Source organism: Struthio camelus, chromosome 17 (assembly GCF_040807025.1).
Source record: "Struthio camelus isolate bStrCam1 chromosome 17, bStrCam1.hap1, whole genome shotgun sequence".
NCBI lineage: Eukaryota > Metazoa > Chordata > Aves > Struthioniformes > Struthionidae > Struthio > Struthio camelus.
This window is the reverse complement of record NC_090958.1, coordinates 16,284,856-16,302,950: the sequence shown is the minus strand read 5'-3', so window position 1 is coordinate 16,302,950 and position 18,095 is coordinate 16,284,856. Positions and strand designations below refer to the sequence as shown.

The window sequence follows — 18,095 nt, the reverse complement described above, 5'->3', positions numbered from 1 at the left end:
CGCAGCGAGAGATAACACTCACCAGCTCCACTTGGGGACCCAGTCCTTCCAGTATGCGGTGGGCAGCTTCGGCTTTCTTCTGCGGAGAGGAAAGGGGGGAAAAAGGGGGGGGGGGGAGACGAAAAGTTATTTCTGCCACTGATTACAGGCTCGGCTGCCGCCCTGTGCCAAAAAACCCCTTCCAACCTGCCGCGAAGCCCATCCCCACCCCGAGGCGGGCGAGAAGGTTAAACCCACCCTCGGGGAGCCACGGGAAAGCACCGGCGGCTCAAGCCATCGCCAGCTCGACCCGCCGCCGGCGAGCGCCCCGGAGCAGCGGCGCGGGCTGGGGGTCCCGCTCGGCCGCCCGGCAGCCCCCCGCCGCCGAGCGGCTCGATCCGCGCGGTACCTCCGGCGGCGCGGCGAGGAGGGTGGGCCGGCACGCGCACACAGATGCCCTTTCTAGGATTCATCGTCTCGCGAACATGTGATCGTTATGTTCGAGCTGCCCTTGGCTCCGCGGCTCGCGATCGCTCCCTTCCCCTCCCCGCCACGGCAGGGCCCTTCCCTGCCCCCAGCCCCGCTGCCGAGCGCTTATTAGAAAAAACAAAACAAAACCAAAAAACAAAAAAAGGCACACGTGTCATACCGTGTGCGGCGGTTACTAATTAAACGGGCCTGGAAAGGAGAAAAAAAAAAAAAAAAAAAAAAAAAAGGCAGGGGTGCGCTGCAGCAGGAGCCTAAATAAAAGATGACATTTTCGGTAAGCAGCCTTTCCTCGCAAAGCCGGGCTTTTCAATTACGGCCACAAACAGCCCGATAAATCCAGATCGCTTTAGGCTGCCGCCAAGACGCAGCGCTGATCCAATAAAGCCGAATACCTGGCAGCAAAGGGGACCGCCGAGATGGATTTTCAGGGGGGGTCGTTCAATAAAAGAGGGAATTTTACTCGTGGGGTGGGGGGAGAAAATCCACCGCTGCCAAAAATAGAGGTGAAGGAGCAGTGCAGGCAGAGCGAAGCCGCCGTAGCGCTTAAGCACAGCGAAAGGGGGAGGAAAAGCCCTTTTTAAAGCACGTTCAGAACTTTAACCCAATGAGCGCTAAAGCCCGGCTGGAGCTGCAAGAGCAGGAGCCGAATCCCAGCGCTCGAGAGCTGGGGAAAGGGTGAGATCTGGGGTCGCAGCACGCCGGCCGAGCCAGCAGGGCTCTTGGCAAATACCGGCTCAAAATCCCTCTCCTGGGGTGGGGAGGGGAAGGGACTGCAGATCCAGGGGTCTCACTCACGCCGCTCTCACGTATGAGCATCGGTCTCCTTTCACCTTCATGCCAGCTCACAGCGAGACGTATTTTTCAGGGTCTCGAGGGAGAAGACGACTGCCGGCCCGCGGGCACGTCGCACCGACGGCTTGCCTCCGGGGTCCCCCGCTGAACCCAGGCCTCGGGGGGTTTCCCGAGAGCCGGATCCACCCGCCCCCGGCCTGCCAGAGCTCATCCGCACAAGTGCAGATGCAGACGGTAGGTGTGCAAGTTCCTCATCGGGGCTTTGCAAACCCACACACTGCCTGATCTGCAAGCGTGCACTTTTGCAGACTTGGCCCGGGGACCAGATGCATGAGTCACCGTGCCCGCAGCCAAGCTGCAGAGCCTCAGCTAAAGAGCCTTGGCCCGGCTGCAAAACCCACTCCAGGTGGTTCACCAGAACAAGGGGACAGGTTTCCACCTACTCCCTTTGCTACACGCTCATGAGGATACAGAGCCTTTCGTAGTATAACTTCAAGAATGCTACTGCAGAGGTAACCAAAAATTGTACCTGCTCCAGCGCCTGCCTACACACACACACACACGGAGTGCAAGCGGCAGTTGTATTATTCATGCATCTTTGCCTTGTTCTGCCATGGTGCTCCTGCACAGCAGACCCCCAGGGGTTTACACACGTCACAACCATTACGTGCGCTCCACAGACGGGCACAGACACACGTCAGGCCCACGGAGTCTCAGCTAGGTGCTCTACCCCCTAGTCCTCCCCCTGGTGTCCTTCTGACAGCAAGTTAGGAAGGGTCTGTTCTCCTCCTAAAACCCCAGCATGCACTGACCAAAGCCCATGCAAAGCTGAGCCTAAATCCTGCAGAGTTCCCCCCCGCGCTAGTGCTGTGCTCCCATCCCACCCTCTCCGGAGCTCCTGGGGCACAGCGCACCCTTTCCTCATGCAAACTTTGCCATCAGTAACAGCCAAGCAGCGGCCCGGGATCCCCTCGCTCCGAGCAACGGCTGCCAGCACGCTCCTTGGCACAGCCATCCCGGCCCAGGAGCGAACGGTGGTGCACCATGCACGTGGACCCTGGCCCCAACGAGCGAATGCCATGCTGCGCGTGCGGACCCAAGGCGGGCCCAGACTCTGATCGCGGAGGAGCAGACACCCAGCTGGCAAACATAAACCAAGCACAAAGTTGAATTTCAACGGTCCCCGTTTCTCTCCCTGAGCCGCCAGAGCCATATAACGGTCAGATTTTAACCTTGTGCCCAGATATATGAAGCATGATAGAAACCTCCCCTGCTCTAACACCAGGGATACAACTGAGACCAGGCTGGCCAGGACGTCCCTTCTGCCACCATTATGCTCTCTCTGGGCTCTCTAAGCTTCTGCTCCCCCCCAAGAAGAGGACAGCGAGGCCCAGGAGGGTGCCGCAGAGCCGTGCCGTGCTGGGCCTCCTCTGTAGCACTCTCCAAGCTGGTTGCATGCCACCTGGCCCGGACGGGGATTTGCACGCTTGATCCTGGAAATGTTCAGAGTGAGCCCCGAGCCGCGGCCGCGTTAGGCAGACGGGGCAGCCACCCAGTGGCCTGCTCTTGCATTACGTGCACGCGTCGCACAGGGCCGCGCTGCACATCTGTCCGGCCCCGGCTGGGCGGCTGTGCCGGGCGCAGGCTGTGAGCCAGCAACAAGCTGCGACACACGCGCAAGGGTCGTGGGGAGACACATGGCAGCTCTGATGCCCGAGCTGGGTCTTTGGAGAGCAACGTGTGTCCCAGAACAAAGCCAAAGAGGGCAGTGACGTGTGATAAAAAGAAGATACAGTAGAAGCAAGTTATTTGCCTGGTTATTTGCAGAGTGGATGGGATAAATGCCTCCTGCTTTAATCCTGGCCAGCCTCCTTCCCAGCAGCAGGTAGGTTTCCCTCAAGAGAAAGGTGGGAGGCTGGTGGGATCTATGAGCCCCTCTAACTTGCAGCTCCTTGAACTCTTCCTGCATCCCTCGACAGACGTGCGCCTCTGCCCTGCACGCTCCTTCTGCAGGGCACCTCCCCCGGCCAACACACACCTCTGCTTCCATGCCAAGTAAAATCACCACGTTAACCCTCCTCAACTGTTACGTGATGGCTGGAAACAAGGGATCAGCCCCATCTGACCAGAAAAAAAGTGATCCACAGTGCCAGGACCCATCCGCAAAACATGAGCGCTCACAAAGCTTTAGACCAATGGGATGTAACATGCAGCCCAAACGATAAGAAACACGTATCTAGCTCTGCTCGTAAAATAGGACGTCTGCTAAAGAGTGCCTCTTCCATGCAGCGTCCCTTCCTTCAGGGAACAACTCACTGACGTAGACATCCTGCTAGATTCACTAAGAAAGAAGAACTCCAGCAGGTGCACCAAAGTACTCATCTTCTAGGAGGAGCCCTTGCACCCTCACTGCTGCAGGACACAAGCGCTCGTAAAAATACGTTGCCATCGTGTTGAGCCCCTACAGGAACACTCCAATCAGGCATCACAGATCCCCGTCGAATAGAGCGCTCTAGCTGAAACCATTGCAACTGACGACCGAGGTTTTATGTGCAACTCCAGTTCAGCTACTAAATTATCGTTGAATTTTTTAAGATTGTCTTCAGTCACAAAATTTGCAAGGCTTGTGTACAAGATTTAAGTTTTAAGGCTAACTTAAGCCTGAACTATTAATATCAATAAGTAATGATATTTGGTTTCACATGAGGAAATAAAGGGAAATCAAAAGTCTCAATTCTGTAGCAAACACAACCCAGGCAAGAAACCCAACCAGAGCCTGTCGAAGGTGGTACAGAACCAGCCACCCTGGCACAGGGACCCATCTGAAAAAGAGACCGCTAAGCATTAAATGTTTCCACTGCTGTGCGTCTAACTTCATTAATGGGAACAAGCTAATCTGCCCAGCGACTTGCCAATTTGAAATATTCATAATGCTACAGAGCTCAGAATTTTCAGTTAGATCTTAATGTTTAGGTCTCAGAGCTATGAAATATGCTGACCTTGGAGAACATCAGCACGGTGGCATTAGGAAGTCTTGAGCAATTAAAACCAGGGGGTAAGATTTTCAGGGGGAATTAAGTCAGCTGTCTATTCAGAGCACCTTGAGGACAAACAAATTAAAGTGACCACAAAACGCTCATCATCCTCTGCCAAGAGGCTATTTGGCTAACTACACTTCTATGCCACCACTTCCTCTTGAGGGTGAGGCATCAGCTTGTCAGAATTTTTTCTGGTACATACCTGTGGAAAATTTATCAGCCCAATTTACTGCAGGGACAACTATTTGCAGATATGAGATTGCAGCGACAAAGCTGGAGACAGCCTTTCCCCCCAGAGGCCCCTTTTGGGCACCAGCATTGGTGAAAGATGCTCTGGCACACTTGGATCCTACAGTTATAAATTGATGATGCTGAAGGCCTGTATGTACAATGCGATTAACTTCGGAAAAAAAAACTTGAATACGTTCAGCTGCTGCATTTGCCATGTTTAGACAACTTAATGAGACGACCCAGAGGCAAATCACCACAGGCAGAACATGTGGTGAATCAAGAAGAATGACATAATTTGTCTTGCATTAACTGACTGTAATGTACACGTCTCCAGAACGAAAGATCAGGAGGGAAAGCTATTCTGAGCACGTCATATCTTTGTACATACACAAAGAAATGCCTCTATCATGAAAGCTGCCCAATTAACACTTGACACACACTGTAATTGCTGATGCTCCTTGCTGCATTTATCAGACCATAACCAAACTGTAATGAGCTGTCTAAAAGGCCACACAAACCTATGTGAGAGCTGCGTGGCAAAATCGAGAATGACATATTATACCTATTAGAGGGTTCCCACATCATACTAAGCCTCGTACTCGAAGGACAGTTAGCCACAGAAAAACGTGCTCCCAAAAAAAACATGGTCCAGCTATTCAGGCTGGTTTTGGAATTTAGGCAAACCTAACATCATCCAGGTGCAAAGGCAGACTCCAGCTCCTCCTGCAACCGCAGGACCTTTGCTGAAGACTGTGGGCAACCCTGCTGAGGGGCAACCACTTTGGGCTCAGTTCTACTATTGCCTTCATTAGGAGCACACTTACTGATTGACCCTACTGAAATAAACCAGTGGGTTCATCCTACAGTCACTGAACAACTCCAGTTGGCAATGCATCTGCGTCTCCAATCCCTGTTATTTAATGGAAGGAAATGTATCAAGAAGCAAATCTAGCCATTACTTCTAGTGAGATGCATGAAGATCCCTACTGGTTTTATAGTCCCTCTACTGTTCCACAGCAAGCAGCTAATGACCTCTTTTCCAGATTCGGTGCAGATTCCTGAAATATTGTTACAGCACACAGAGCAGAGGCGTTCGCAGCAGAACTCAAGCCCTGAGGCTGAATTTTGCTCCCATTTACATCAGAGTCACTTTGCTCCGGCAGAGAGGCTCAGGATTTCATACCAGCACAGGCATGGCCAAATCGCAGACGCTCCCTAGGGGAGAAGCATCTCCTTGGGCACATATTTAAGGCCAACTCATATCAACAGGTGACATCCATCATGCATTGTTTCTTCATATGTGTTTGCAGGGTGAACAAGGTGACTCGAGATGTGTGGCTGAACCACAGCTGTTGATGTATCACAGTAGGTCTCACGCACAGGGACCTGCAGATGAGGGGTGGATGCTGCTTCGTGCCACAAGAACTTCCTACCCATGCAAACGGGACAGACACGGTGCCAGCGGGCACGTGGGGGCGTGAGCGAGAGCTGCTCAGACGGACCAGAGAGACACAGCTCGGCAGCCGCGGAGTCGTGCTCCAGCCACCTCCTGCCTGCCGGAGAGCACTAGTAACGACTGCTTCTGCCACGCCACGGTGCCAGCCCCAGCCCCATGCTTCCTGGCCTGTCCGAAGGCACCCATGTTCCCCAGAGCGAGGGGTTGCAACGTGGCAGAGCCACGGGTGCTTTGCACTGACGCGCTCCATCGCTGTGCTGCTGCACTCCAACAGCAGCGGCCAGCAATGCACTCACAGCTGTGACAGCAGGGCCTCCAGAACTTGCCTGCACAAAGATGCTGGTTGCTGTCCTCCCCAGCTCTCTCTGCTGCCCTGGGCCTCGCTCCCACCGACAGCTCCCCCGGACGGGGCTGCGAGCCCCTGCAAATAAAGATGCCTTTGCCTACAACACAAACCTCCCTGTGGACTACAAAAATCTCCATTCATGCCTAAAATGCACTTGGATTCCAAAGTAAACTCCAGTATCGTTCACCCTCCTCCCTCCCCCGCTTCTTTTTTCTCTTCTTCCCTCTGAAAAAACTTAAAATATGAGTGGGATGGGGAAGTGGACAGGAGAGCAGCTTCCTAGTCATGCGAGCTCCGGCAGGGATGACGAACCAACCCCACGAGGCACTGCAGCATCCGAACACAGAGCGGGGTGAGGCTGCGATTTCACGTGGGCTCCTCTTAAAGAAAAGTTTAAAAATGGAAGAGAAGGAAACACAAAGTTATTTTGGGAAAGCGGATCTGAAATTAGGAGGCGGCATTTTCTTGGAACGATTCCAGCCATCACTCCCTAAAGCTCCAAGCTGCTGCAGCTGAACTGTGCTCCCAGGGTTATTTATAGCATGTCGTAGGCAGCAGGCAGAGCCGGCCGTGCTGGGGAATGTAAGCGTTTCTATTTGGGATCAGGCGTGTCCTGCACAGAGATAAGCAAATCCCTCAACGGGGCAGCAGTGCTGCTCACAGGGTGGTGCTGGGAAAACCAGCCACCACGGCAACCACCTCTGCTGGCCAGTTGGGACCACAAAGTCCTTACGATAGCCTGAGCTGTAGGACTTGCGAGTCAAAGATGCAGGCTGGATGTGGACTTTGTTTAAAACAAAATTCAGAAATGTAGAAGCGTCACTGAAGTCAGTAGAAATTATGACAAGCCTTGGACAAGACATCACATTCCCTACATCCTACAAAAGGCAGAAAGCCAAACAGTTTGGGGGGATTTAAAAATAAAAGTCTTTCTTACGTGCTCCCTCTGTGTCAAGATCTGCTGGGACCAGAACGTGACCTGGCAGTGCTGGTTTCATCTGGAAAGGTTTTCTTCCCTGGGCCCAAGAATACCCATTTTTTCCCTTTTAATCTCAGCGCTCTCTATCCCGGAGCCAAACCATCGCAGCAACGTGCTGCACTCCCACAGACCAGGCACAACGAGCTCGGTCTCGCGCAAGGGCCACTGCGCAGGGAAAAGCCCGGGCTCTGCGGAAAGGGCTGGGGAGCTCCACCACGCTCGTCCCTCCGAGGCATTAGCGGGCAGAAGTCACTCCGCAGCAGCACGAACGGCCGCTCACAGCAGCGCTCCCAACCAACGCACCACGCTCCGAACTCTCCCTGAACCCCAACATCCCTGATGCATCCACGCAGGCTGTGCGCCAGCCTCAGTGACATCCGCTTGCTCAGCCAACGTGAGAAAAACCCCCAGGTGCTTCCACCTTCGAGCTGCTGGGCAGGTCCCTCTCTAACCTGGTCAAGTAGGAGACGTTCTTCAGCCGTGCCCGAAGGACCCAGGCGTCCCAGCACGCTCTCTAGCTACAGACACCCTCACGCTTGGCTGGAGCAACCTTTCCACCACAATGGTGGTAACGGAGACCCATCTCCAAGGCACTCCTCACCGCAGTCCAGAGGATGCGTGTAACTAAGGTTACAAATGACTAATCGTAAATAGCAAGAAAACTGGGGAAACGGGTCATGTTGGCACTCTGCGTTAATAACAATCCTCAGGTTTCCTGTGCAGAGCGTGACAAGCTGACTCACTCTGGCTGCTCTCTGCTCTCCGTCTTTGGCTAGTCATCTCGGCGAGTTTCTGCGGTCGGCTGTCTCATACGCTATCCACAGCTGAGGGGTGAAACTCACATTATATCTTAAGTGTTTCTATGCACACACACACACACACAGATCTAGTGTCTACACACAGATCTTCTCTGTCACCTTTAAGGTTGTGGTGCCAAAGTTACATTAAGTTCAAAGGTAACGTGCTACAGAGGCGAGGCAGAGCCTGCTGAAACTTTGCCATCGCTCAGAAGTCTTCTGGAAATCGCAGCCTCATCGCTGAGGCAGCTATGGGAAAACTTCGGTCACTCGACCTGAGGAGCAGGAACCAGGCCGTACAGTTTAAGTTCCTCTCTCCCGGCTTACTTGGAGTCACCGCAATTCTCGCCTCTACTCCCAGGGCCTGAAAACGCACATAGGACATAGCACTATTGGGTCAGGATTTGCCTCAGACAAAAATTCTCATTCAATGCGCTTATGGGGAACTTCAGAGCCTGAAGCAGACACTTCAAATAGATGTTAGGACAAAAAAAAAAGTCCTTAAGTTATGAGGAAAAATTAAAGGATTCTGAGTCATTCAATGTTTTAGGTATTTGAATTTTATCTTTCTGCAACCTTTTGCTGTTACGCAGAAGTGCTAACCGTATCTAACTATGACCTTTTCAATTTTTCCTTTGGACTATTTGAAAGCAAATCCTGCATTATTAAGCCAGGATGAGACAAACCCAGAGTAAAAGTTATTAGAAACAAAAGTAAAAGTAATGAGGCCCTTTCAGCAGCTGAATAAAACATGCCCTCTGCCCTCCCTGCCCCCCTAGGCTACTACCTAAACTAGAATTTGAAAAAATCCTGCAGATTTAGTGGCCAAAAGGGGTTTCAGAGCTAAGGATTTTTGCCATGCCCCAGTTCCACGCTGCCCTTGTAGGCCCGAGTCTTTCCTTTCTAATGCAAATCAGGAGTTCACAGAAAATCAGTTACACAGACATCAAATCATCATGGGACCTGAGTCACACTCCGCGCCTTTGAGTAGCTAATGGCCAGGTTATACCTTGCAATGCTAAAAGCGTTCATGTATTTATTCCGTTATTTATGGATGGGGCATTAATGCTTTATGGACACACTCGATGAGGGTAAACGGATAGCTGAGCAATACGCTCCGCACAGACACAACAGCAGCAGGGGGTGGAAAAAGTTCAAAACAACCCTTTGAATTCCAATTTCACAGCATAACGCTGAATTTATAGATGGATAGCTGTGCCCTTTTGAGGGAACAAGCGCTGAGACAGCAAGCGAATTAAAATTTAATCTTATTGATTTCCACCAGCTCGGTCCCAGGAGCGAGACAGACATCGCTGCCTGCTTTGCTTCCCCTGGCTGCTCTGCATCAAATTCAGTTTTTCGGAGAGCTGACAGCGAAGCCGGGAAGGGCGCGGGCCGCCCAGCCGCCGCGGGGACCGCAGCACGCAGCGGTCCCTCCTCGACCCCGCTGCACCGCATCCTGACGCCAACTCTTCCCGGCGGATAAAACCTCAGCTCGGTGTTTGAGAGGGATGCGACGTGCGCTCGTTTAAAGGATGGCAGAGCTTTAACCACGCCACGGCTCAGGCCTCACCGCTGCTTTACGTGCCGGCGACGGAAAGGCGTAAGCCGTCCGGGAAAGCGGGTTAGCTCCCGTCCCGAACGCGGCGTAGCACAGGCCGAGCGGTTCCCCCTGCCTGCGCAGGGCCCTTCCCCGACCAAGCTGGAGCGCTGCTCCTGAGAAAAACATCACCTGGATTCAAAGCCCAGCTTGCTCCTCCTAATCCCGCCAAGTGCAATCCTCTACCCTCCCACCGCGAACAGGCGCTAGGGATTTTTATTACGCATCAGTGGAAACAAGAGGGAGACCTGCTCAGACTGCTTCACGGACCAGGTTACCCAGCCACCTCCAGCCTGCGCTCTCGGGAGCCGTCGGCTCGCCCGGCGCGCTGGCTCCTCAGCCTGCAGGAACCCGCGACCTGGGGACGGGCTCCGTCTCCGGAGCGAAGACGGAGACCTGTGTCTGGACGCACGCGGCCCCACCACGCAACAGAGTCAAAGAGTGTTTCAGAGCCGCTGCCCTCCTCCACATGCGTAGCGGGGACCTGGAAACTCTGATTTAAAGCAGCAAAACTTACTCCAGCCCAGGCATGTTAAACCAACCTCAGGGAAGGACGGATGTAAGGGATACCCATGGACAGCCCAGTGGAATAAAACTTACTAAAAATATAGAAAAGCTGCTCCGATTATGCAAATTTAACCTGGAAAGACACTAAATTTGCTGGATACAATAATGCATCCCAGAGGGGCAAATCAAAGCCCATGAGGAGTCCGTGCTACACAGCCACCGCCGTAGAGGCGCCAGACCCAACAGAGAGCACCTCTGCCGCTGGGAAGAGGCTAAGGGTCATTTGTGCAGTTTAATTTAAGAGATCACCAACTTTTGCATTGCTGTCAACTTCTAGCGGCAACTGAGGCACCTGTTACCATCCGATTTGTGCCAAGGTCCATTGGCACCAGCATCTTAAGGGACTAAAGTCACTTTTGAAAATAGGACTCGGATGCTTTTGAAAATGCTACCCACTGCTTATTCTTATTTTAGTCTACAAATAACACCAAAAACGCTAAGCTGCTTTCTCAGACATCCTTCTAGAAACGGATGTCCTTTTGCTACACACCACAGTTTGCACGCACAGTTGAGATTTCGGCATGGGGGTGGGGGTGTTTTTTACTCTATTTGCAAATGCACTCAAAAAAAGGTACTTGTTCAGGTGCAATTTCATGGCTCATCTGGAGCCAAGATGAGTGTGTGGTCAGCATATACCCACAGGGAGGAGGTCATCTTTTTTTCTGGAAACCAATTACTTGTCCAGCGGAGTATAGCAAGGGGGAATTACAAGTCAAATTTTCCAAAATTACTCTCTCCAATGCTGAGGAACTTTTCAAATCATACATGTTAAGTAGGTCACAAGAGGGAAAGGCAGTGTGATGGAGTTTAGTATCAGAGGAGAACCTGAATTTTAGAAAAAAACAGACGTAGGCCAATGCCAGCTTGCATCCCAACCCCTCATCCATACCCAGTACAGTGGTGAGAAAACATATAGACTTCCCTGATGAACCATGGGCTAAAATTAGAAATCATTCACCCCTGAAAAGCCACAGCTATCGCCAAAAGGAAAGTAGGTCACAGAATGACTGGCTAACTTGATTTTCCGGAGTTTCTCGCTGCTCTGTCCTCACATAACCTCCTCTCTTCCATGGACCATTTTTGATATCTCCTTTGTTTGCGGTATAACTGCATGCAGTGTACAACTCTGGCACAGGGCTGGCAGGAACGGTGGGAACGGGGACAGCGACACCCCTATGCTTAGCGAAGCACAGACCCATGGTTCATGGGGAATTAAACCAGAGCCAGACAACCGCCCCTCCTCAAACCGCATCGCCTCCCACCTGCTCTGGTGTCCACACAAGCGCTGGCTTTCTCCCCCTTCCACAATATCGCCCTTTAAAAATCACTTCTGGCTTTGCCAACTCTTCTGGGGTGCTTTGCTGTCCTGCCTCTTCCCAGGGCCTGAATATCTTCCTTTTATTTGTATTTTTCACAACACACTGCCTCCCTCAAGCAAGTCACTAGCTGAATAATACGAGTAAATCAAGCTCGTCCTTCCTTTGTGCACTGCCTTGCAGGCTGAAACCCTGGCTCCAGCGGCAGGCACGGCTGGGCCACAGCCATTATAGCAGGTTTTCTTCCTGCAAGCAAACCTCAAGGCATTCAAACTCATTGTTTTTCTGCAACACACAAGAGGCAGAAAGGCTTAAAAAGAGTACAGATTTGGCTCAGTGACCTTTCCCACTCTTGATCAATATGTCTCTATTTAGCTTGCAGCCCTTTGCTCCTACCAACTTACCTGTCAATTAAGTGTTAAGCTGCAACTAACCTCTAGGTCAACACAAAAGAAACCAGGGGTCCTTCCCACATTCGACAGACCTTGGGTGCATCACAGATGGTCTGCTGCCACTAAACCACCCAAGGAACCTTATGTCCTATCTTCAGCTACTTTCCATTCAAGCTCTTATCCAACAGTCCTGCCATGCCTTTTTTCTCTACAACATGGCAGTTTTTCTCAGCCTCCTCCTGGCTCCAAGGTATCTCGGGCCAAGGGGAAGAATAAGGGTTATTAAGGAGGCAAATCTGCTGCGAATTGGGGGGAAAATAAGGGCCCTACCACTGTTACAAACATGTTTAGCAGAGGTGACTGAAAGCTGAGCCTGTGGATGCCCTTTAGAAGGACAATTACATTCTGAATCCCACCTTTATTCCTGGAGCAATGACAGATGCAATGCGGCCTACAGTTCTCAGCATACCCTTCCTCCTACAGCCTGCAATTTGGCATCTCTATGAGCTGATACTTGAGAGAGTGTTTTCATCACTCAACTTCAGCCATCACACTTGGCCAGCAAGTCTCTCTAGACTCTCCCTATAGCCCATGAATAGATTATGTCTTCCTCAAAGGAGGAACTTAACTCTAGCCTACTATGGTTTCTATTGAGCAAAAGGGAAGAATTGCTTTTTCAGAGTCTTCTACCCACAGACAAGCTTGCTTACATGCTATTCTCAATGGGACTTTACCAGAACAGAGGGAAGAATCATCATTTATATGTCCCAGGGATCACACAGATACTAACACAGAGCCAAATTTGAAATTATATAGACATTTGGTGTCAGATGTGACCTTTGCTTGCTGAGCACCCACCTGGAATGAGTGCACCCTATTGTGAAGGTTAATAGCAAAAATGCTCCTGGTTAAAACCTGGCTTTGAAGATCAGTGTAACTTGGAACAAAATCAAGAACATTGACACATGGATGCCACCAACGCTGAGCACTGTATATGACGACTTCCCAGCTATTATAACCATTCACTTTCAAGGAGAAATGTAAAACCCCTAACTTGCTTCTCCATACTCTTCAGCATGACCCACGGGACAGAGCAGCAACCCTGAGGGATTGGCTCAAGCAGTAGCTTCAAGAGCAGATCACGCTTGTCAAAGGGGAGGTGAGGGGAGATTCAGGGAGAGGGGAGGGAAAGAGTGACCCTGCCAGGGCAGAAGAGCAGATAGAGACAGGGCGCGACATAGCGGGACAAGGAGCAAGCAAGACGCTCAGCCCTGAGCAAGATCCCGCAACAACACAGATCTTCTCCCTGCTCTGCCACAGTGCAATCACCCTTTTCTTCTGTACATAACGTGCTCCGGACCAAATACAGGGGAACGTTTAGGGGGGAGGATGGGGTCAAGGAAATAGAAATAAAAATATCTGAGATCTCCTTTTCTGAACTTAACTTTGGTTAGGTTCACAAGAAACTCCTGGAAAGGGCACTCGGCACTCACCAAAAGGGAGAACCGGTTTTGAGAAACACTCAGCACCTGCCTCCAAAGCCCAGTGTCTGTAAAGCTATTACCAGCTGGCACTTGCTAATACTTTAAACACATACAACCTCAGTCTTCACCCACTTGCACAACAGTCTGTGCCACTGCTGGGTTTCCTATTGCTAAGGGAGAAGCACAGATGGGAAAAGTAAAAGCAGAAAAATTGTGCTGCCTGTGAGCACAGGGTATGTGATTTTTAGGAGTCAGACACCTGGATTTCTGCAGCTCCCAGTGAAACTGCAGGCCTCACAATTCAAAATAATTAGCGACTAGTAATTAGCGACTTTATGCAAAATCATCCTTTTTATCTAACACCTAAATGAAAATGAATGTGCTTGATTATCTACCAAAGGGCCCAATTTTCTAACGTCACTCCAAAGCACACAGTAAAATTCACATCTCCTCAGGCTGCTATTACAAGCAATGGCTGAGTGCAACAAACGAGCGGTCAAGGCAGAGATCCAGAGCCAAAGATGCCAGCGTGACTTTTGCTAATGCTGTTTTCAGCATCAAATGTCCACAAATCCAGCCACAGCTGAATCCACGTTCTTTCTCCTCTGGCCCCACGGCTCAGGGGCAGCCAGGAGAGCTCAGAGCTGGCCTGCCAGTATTGGAGGTATTACCAAGGTCACCCTCAAATAAAAAACACAGCCCACTCCACCAAGCCAAAGCCCATCTCTCAAGGCAAGGTTGACCCGATTCACTCCAGAAGAAACAGATGGAATGAACTGTTTAACAGATAGGCTCTGAAGCAGCTCCTAAATGCTTTAAATCTAACATTTATCACAGCAAACCCCAACATCTGAGCTCTCTCCCAGCTCAGAGACATTTGAGCTTGATTCACAGCCTAGCCCTCTGTCGCCACCGTTCCCAATGAGCCTCCATCTATCACAACCTCCCATAGTCTCCCCGTGAGGGAACCTCCCCAGGGAATTGCCCATCTACCTCTCTCCCAAATGCCCCCTCTGCCTGGGCACCCCCAGCCCAGTATGACAGAGCGCAATCACACATTTCTATTTCCATCGTTGCCAGACTCACCCGGTTCTCGTCGTAGATGATCTGCACCAAGCTGCGATGCTTGGACTCGATAGGAGGGGGGGAGATGGGTTTTTCAGGCTCTGGTGGTTTGGCTGCTTCTTCCTCCAACTGTTGCTGCGGAATGAAAAGGGGGAGGAAGAGAGTGAGTCACAGCGAGAGAAACGCAGCCGTCCCCGGCCACACGAGACTCTCCGCAGTGCTGTGACCAATACAGAAACCGCCATCCCGGAACACTTCTTGCGAGATGTCAGCAGGTTCGGGCCCCGCAGAGGGAGGAGAGCTGTGTAAGACCACCCGCAGGCAGAGACGCGATGCTGTCTACCCCAGATGGCCTGTCCCAGTGCTAGTGGGCTGATGCTTTTCAGGCATGGATAAGAGGACAAGAACCTGTCTTGAACAGGCATGCTGGAGAGGGCTCAAGGCTAGAAATAACGATTTTACTGGAAATCCTTCAGGGGAACTACCTAGCACGGTTGTCTATGGCTACCTTGCCTGGCGCTGAGGGGAAGTGATGGAAGAGCAAGGGGGTGAGCAGCAAGGCTGCGCTCTGCCCTTCAGTTTTATCTTTCAGTGCTGCGGTTGGCAGAGATGCCCCAGATGACTGTTCTCAATGAATCGACTTGTGCACCTCAGCCCTGTTTGGGGCAGGAGACAGCCATCCCTGTGCCACGCAGAAGAACAGTAAGTACGGCAGAGGAGGCAATAACACCATGAAAGCAGAAGTCTCTGGTCGGAGCCTGCCCAACCAGACGCACGGCAGCCCTCACGGCCAAGGCGACAGGGACAGAAGGGTGTAAGAGTGAAAGCAACAGCTATAGGGCTCCCCAGGGAGGACAGCATGGGAGTCAGATGTGGGCGACCAAAATATCATTTGCCTTAGCAAACGTTTGTGAAGAGCTCAAGGACTGCACCCCAGCATGCTGAATAACTGGCTCTGAGGGGAAGCTGCCCCGAGCATCGGATGGCCCCACACCACCTGCAAACACCTGCAACATAAACACTTCACGCAGCTCTGGTCATCTTGGCAGGCTTAGAAGGACCTGGCAAGGGCTTCGGCACACAGCATTAACCACCTTCTGAGTCATATGCCACCACGCTCTCTCAGGAAGGCACTCTGAGACCCATTCCTCTTCTGTCACGCAGAACAAATGGCACTGAGCAGAAACCACCACATAAATCCAAATGCCAGCTAGAGAAGACTAAGTAGGGGCAGGTGGCCATCATGAGCGCGTCCTGCCTTCAGAGACACAACAATGCTGAGCAGTGCATGCTGTTGTCTCTTCTGCTTTCTAACTGTATTGCATTACCACAGCTCCACATTACATGGTGTCTGGGCTTAGAGGTCCAGCAGCTGTGTACTAAAATATACAGTGCCATCCAGAACACCAGGCAACCAAAGGCCTTCGCTTGGTTCTCATCCAAAGCTTTGCTTTGTCTTAGAGCATAAACACTCAGGAGCCCAAATGAACATGTCCATCATCTCCCATTTACTGTGTCTGCCACACAGACACAGTAAAATATGCTGAGCCCCAAACTGACTTGAATGCAAACAACCCCCTCATGAGATGAAAATCAGAAGGGAGCTTGCAGGAACTCAGCATAAACCTTCCCACCTTCAGGGACGGGCAGAGCGAACCTGTGTGCCAGCTTTAGGCATGCAGGTCCATGTAAGCATGCTTGGAGACCACTAATCTTTCCATGTGTTCCTACTCACTGTGCTAGCTTCTCAGGCCACAGCAAACATGAATTATAAATCACCGTATTTAAAAGAGCACTTCAGAACATCATCGCCGTCTGCAGACTTGTTTTACGTACAACCTGCATCCCCAGTTCTCCCAACCGGTGCAAGACAAGAAAAACATCTGAGCCCTTCTACTGAATTTGAGGAACTGCCCAGATGAAAGAGGAAATAACAGATTCCTCCAAGCTCCTCCTATGGCAAGTGGCTCCCTGGTGAAGACATAGGGCGCACGCTGCACGCAGTAGCTGCAGGGAAGGACAGAAACAGGAGAGGGAACATTTGTCAAAATTTGCATATGATTTTTCACTGATCGCTTCTGATACCCCACAACTTTATATTTTCTGCTGCAGCTAAAATATCCCCTGCTAAAGCAAGGGAGAAAACAATTGATTCTTTTACTAGTAATAAAAACCCATTTGTGAAAATGCACCTGTGGTTGACAGCAATCGGCTTTCATCAGAGCTGAGTGCACCACCTTCCTCCCAGAGACAGCAGTGTCTCATGGTCTGAGAAGAAGGGGGGCACCTATTAGTTCTTCAGATCATCTCCGTTCCCTTTGATGATTCACCTTAACGACACTTCGGCTGTAGGATGCAGTCCAAGAAAACACTTAAGCACCTAGATAGGTCTACTGGCTAGCCTGAGATAATTTGCAACCTCAAAATTAAATATATTTAAATGGATTAAGCAGCCCAGTGCTGTGGACCCCACTCACACTGCAGCTTCCCAGAGAGGCAGATAAGCATCTTGCTCCACACGGGGAAAGACAGCAGCACAGGGAGCTTCATGATGCAACCAAGGACACAGGAAAGCCAGCATCACCACCAGATCGCAGGCCCTCCATTAGCTTAAAGCCACCCTGAAGGTGGACAGCCCATGCTGATGTGCTGGGGTGGCAATGGGTGCAGCTAAGTGCAGTCCTGGCTGGCAGCACGCTCTGGCAGAGGGCAAGACAACCTGGGCTCCGCACAAGTGCGCTTCCATGCACTTGAGTAAGAGCCCAAAACTAGGAGAGCAGCATATGACTACAGCTGGGCAAACCCCAGTTTAAACCATCTGGATTTGACATCCCCACCTGGAGTGAGGGATAATTGTTCCCCTGGGCACTGTGGCAATTCATTTGTCATGAAGAGCCATACAAATATGACACGTTGAGGGCTCTAACTGCATGATAAAATAGCCCAAAAAGCTCCTCTCTTCAGTCACAACTGTTTCTTGGGTGCCTCAAGACCCCACCACCACAAAGAGGACCACAGTTCTTCAAGAAGCCATGGCTTAAATCACGGGTTGCAAAACAGATACAAGCAAACAGCATCAGTCCCCCTGGGGAAGCAATTGTCAAACAGTGCTGGACTGAACTAAACTTTCCTGGCAATTAAAACACTTCTCGGAGGCTTTGTTCAACTGGATCCTCTCCAGAGCTGGACCCAGGCAACCCACCTCCAACCTGCAGCAGAGTCCTCACAAGGCCCTGCACGTCCGAGTCTTTACTCAAGCTTCCAGGTACCTCTCTGCTCTTTCAGAGGGACTTCAGAGGCACACTACCCTCAGCTTAGCAAAGGTACCCCCCAACACACACCACTGTTGCCATATTATAAACTCCAAAAACTCAAAAGAACGAACCTCAATCCTCTACTTCTCCTGGGGAAAATATTTGGGTAAAAAATGTGAGAAACTTGGCTACATTGTTCTGGAAACCCACAAAAATTTTGCAAAGTGGTCGAGTCTGTTCTAATTGATTTCAGACAAGAGGATTTGATGGCATATCAGGAAATGAAAGTTTGCCAGTAAGTGGAGGCTCA

The 18,095-nt window shown here is 51.1% G+C and overlaps 1 protein-coding gene across 40 annotated transcripts in view; it reads right to left on the bottom strand.

The window, feature by feature from the left end:
- The window catches only part of NCOR2 (nuclear receptor corepressor 2), a 291,098-nt gene that overhangs the window by 133,463 nt on the left and 139,540 nt on the right, over positions 1-18,095 (bottom strand). For 37 of the 40 annotated variants that reach the window (XM_068911834.1, XM_068911856.1, XM_068911855.1 and 34 more), the window contains 2 exons: positions 14,553-14,666; positions 23-79 (listed from right to left, as the gene is read on the bottom strand). In XM_068911834.1, the coding sequence (XP_068767935.1) occupies positions 23-79; positions 14,553-14,666 (171 nt within the window). Of the gene's footprint in view, positions 1-22; positions 80-388; positions 503-1,263; positions 1,484-14,552; positions 14,667-18,095 lie in introns of those variants that run through there. The other 3 variants (XM_068911853.1, XM_068911852.1, XM_068911854.1) reach the window with 3 other exon arrangements.